We start from the raw sequence: 3,257 nt of genomic DNA on the forward strand, positions 1-3,257 counted from the left end.
ACGACACGACCACGATGCAGCCACTGCAGATTGGTGAGCGAGGGGCCCCGTGGGGCTGGGCAGGGCTGGGGCCCACCAGCACACCCTGCACGGGGCCAGGATCACGTTTTCCTGGCACGATGACAACAACAGTCCTGGGGGACAGGCACGATGTCGCCTGAATGCCAGGGCAGCTCAGGGCTGGAGGCCAGCCCCAGCACAGCCTCTGCCAAGAAAAAACAGCAGAGGGGCTCCAGGGTGTGGGCAGTGAGGGGCAGTGGGGCTCTGGACCCTTCCTGCCCATCAGCCCAGGGCACTGGGGCCTTCCCAGCTCCAGCAGAGCAGCTCCTCTGCTGGTTGCCTCCAGCCACGAGCTGCACAGGACAAAGGCCGTGCCAGGGGGGTGGGCATGGGGCTGGGTGGAGGGTAGGTCTCCTTGGCTCTCTCCTGTGGCCAGAGCCTCTGCAGCCCTCCCTGCTCTTGCCCTCTGGCAGATTCCAGCTGGTTGCCTGTATATGAAGAAGCAGAGGAAGCTGTGGATTTCATCATGGCCTTTGTCAGCAGCCTTGACAAGGTAATTGGGGCCAGTTGGACAGTGGCTGTGCTGGCGTTTGCTGGCAGGGGCTTTGCTGGGCTGTGGAGGGCTGCTGCCTGGGCAGAGCTGCTTTTCCCACAGGGCAGTGCTCTGGTGCTGCTGGCTGTGTCCACCCTCCCACACTCCCCATTTGTGTCTCTGTCCCCTGGCTGCCAGGACACCCACAAGTTCACATTTCTGAAGAGTGTCTACGTGCTGTGCAAAACCGCCTTGAAACGTGGCTTGACCCAGGGCCTGGATTTATTCTGCCAAACGTGCGAAGTGGTGGACAACATCAAGGTGAGGGGACACCTGGTGTTCTGGGGATGGGGACAAGCACCCCTGGCACTGGGACCCTGTGTGGACAGCACTTGGGTGGGGCAGGGACTGGAGGCACTGGGTGCTGGCAGCTGCCAGGTCCCATCCTGGTTGTGTTCTGCAGGACATCCTGGAAAAGGAGCCAAGGGACCGTGTGTCCTTACGGGTCCGGTATCTCGCCATGATTGCCATCGATGAATTAAGGTGGGCCCCCTGCCCCAGAGCTCCGAGGCCTCGTGCACGAGGCCTCGAGGGGCTGCTCCCAGCACCAGTGTCCAACTGGCTCTCCTGTGTCCTTGCAGCTTGGTGGAGAATGTGCTGGAGGGCAAAACCAAGAGCCTCCTCTCTGCGTGTTTCTCAAGTGTCTTCCGGCTTCCCCCAGAAAGGGAAATGCCACGCTCAGGCGCTTCCCTCTACATCAAGGTAAGTGCTGGCTGAGCTCCAGCAGTGTCCAGTCCTTCTGGGCAGCTCCCTGGTCACCCTGTGCTGCCCCATGACCAGAGATCTGAGGCAGGGTGAGGTCTTGCTGTTGCTTGCCCACCCTTCTGTCCCCTTCCCATGGGCGTGGCTGTGTCCCCAGCAGTTTGTGTATCCCTGTGTCTCTCCTGAGCAGTTCAGGTTTCCTCCTCAGGCACTGAGAGTTCAGATCAGTGTCCTGGGCGTGGGGGAAAGAAGAGCAGAATCACAGGCACTGCTCTCTGTGCTCTTTGCAGACGCTGAAGGCCATGGACACAATGCTGAGGACATTGGTGCTCCTTTCCGGTCGCCAGTGTCAGCCAGGAGCTGCAGGACATCTTTGAGGTCTGGCACAGGCCGAGTGGGGGTCCCAGGGCGTTCCTCACCCTGGAGGGGAGGAGTTGCCCAGTCCAGTGCTGAGCAGGCAGGGCGTGGTGTGGGGAGGATGCTCAGCTCCTGTGAGGAAGCAGGGGCTGGCACCAGGCTCCTCGGAGGCACAGTGGCTGCAGAGGGTGGCACCTTCTTGGCCAAAAGGTTGTCCTGGGAGCTTTGTCCAGGCCTCTGAGGGACCCCAGGGATAGGCACCCCTCTGCAGACTTTGTGTGAGGTCGGAGGAAGCCTCGAGGGATGATACAAGTCTGGCCCAGGAGCAGAGCTGTGTTTGCTTCTGGTGCTCACCAGCAGCTTCTCTCATCCCAGATGCTGCTGGACTTCACCAAGTCTGAGAGAGAAGTTGTGCAGGAGAGGGCTCTGGGGAGGATCAGTGTCCTTACTTATTTGATGTCCAACTATTCCATTCTCAAGGTAAGGACCAGGCGCCCTCCAGCCAGGCCATCTCCCCTCCCTGCCACTCTCCATGCCAGGGCTGCTGCCCAGCTGGTTGCTCCAAGAGATGGGGCCATAGAGCCCTGCAAAGCTCAGATTCACCGGGAATCCAGCCCTGGGCACACTCTTGGGTACAAGTCTTCGGCACTAACTTCCTTCTCTTAGCCCTTCTTCTCATGCCTCCCTCATCCAGGCCTCTGTCAACTTTGGAAGAGACAGTTCTGGACGTGTCTGCCCTGAAGACATCTCAATCCCAATCGTGGGAAAGCTGCTGGCACGTCTCATTCTTTTCCGATGTTCCAGTGAACAAACAAGCTATACAGCCTTCCATGCTCTTTTTTCCCTCGCTGAATTCCTCTGTAAGTAAAAAAGCAAGAGCAGCTGTGGCCTTCACACCTGTGCACACAGAGCTCTCTTGACAGATCTGCTGCCTGACCTGCTTTGCCCCTCCCAGCTGCTTCCTGTAGCATCCCAGCTGTCACTCTGCTGCAGAAGCTGAGTGCTCACCTCAAATCCCGGATCTGTTTGTTACTGCTCCCCTTCCTCCCCTTCCTTTCAGGCCCTTGAACCCCACTGCCTTGGGGCCCCCACAGCCAAAGCTGCAATTGACTGCCAGGTGCCAAAGCCAAGCCTTCCCCGTTAGAGAAGAGCAGATCCAGCAGCATGGCTGCTCCCTCTTGCCTGTAGCAGGAAGCTATTGCTGATGCCCTCCAGAAATCTTGCCTGATTCTGTCCCGCTGTCCTGCAAGCGGATCTCAGGGGGGTTTGATGACCTTAGTGACTTTTCTGTGCTTTCCCTGCTGTTTAGACAAGTCAAGGCCAATTGACAGGTCAGACCAGCTCGTTTGGGAAGGTGTGACCACCTCCGCCTTGTGCGCCCTGAGCACCAAGGACTGTACCCAGGTAAAGAGCCCCCCTCTGCTTTGCGGGTCTCTTGTCTGTGGCATCAGCAGGGCATTTGTGTGAGCAAAGGGACCCAGAGCCAGTGGGGCCGGTGGGGCCTCGCTGCCCTGGCAAGAAGGTTGCTGCCATCCCTGAGCAGGGACAACACACGGGCTGCACTCTGGTGTCCTGGCAGCAGCTCCACGCCCACCACGGGCGCCCG

At 59.3% G+C, this 3,257-nt stretch overlaps 1 protein-coding gene across 5 annotated transcripts in view; it reads left to right on the forward strand.

Moving 5' to 3' along the window:
• Window positions 1–3,257, forward strand: part of LOC103621757 — a 25,044-nt gene that overhangs the window by 2,969 nt on the left and 18,818 nt on the right. For 4 of the 5 annotated variants that reach the window (XM_017743289.1, XM_017743293.1, XM_017743290.1 and 1 more), the window contains 4 exons: window positions 474–553; window positions 731–853; window positions 996–1,075; window positions 1,174–1,294. In XM_017743289.1, coding sequence (XP_017598778.1) covers window positions 474–553; window positions 731–853; window positions 996–1,075; window positions 1,174–1,294 — 404 coding nt within the window. Of the gene's footprint in view, window positions 1–6; window positions 34–473; window positions 554–730; window positions 854–995; window positions 1,076–1,173; window positions 1,295–3,257 lie in introns of those variants that run through there. The other variant, XM_017743291.1, reaches the window with a different exon arrangement.

Source organism: Corvus brachyrhynchos, unplaced genomic scaffold (genome assembly GCF_000691975.1).
Source record: "Corvus brachyrhynchos isolate BGI_N302 unplaced genomic scaffold, ASM69197v1 scaffold148, whole genome shotgun sequence".
Taxonomy (NCBI): domain Eukaryota; kingdom Metazoa; phylum Chordata; class Aves; order Passeriformes; family Corvidae; genus Corvus; species Corvus brachyrhynchos.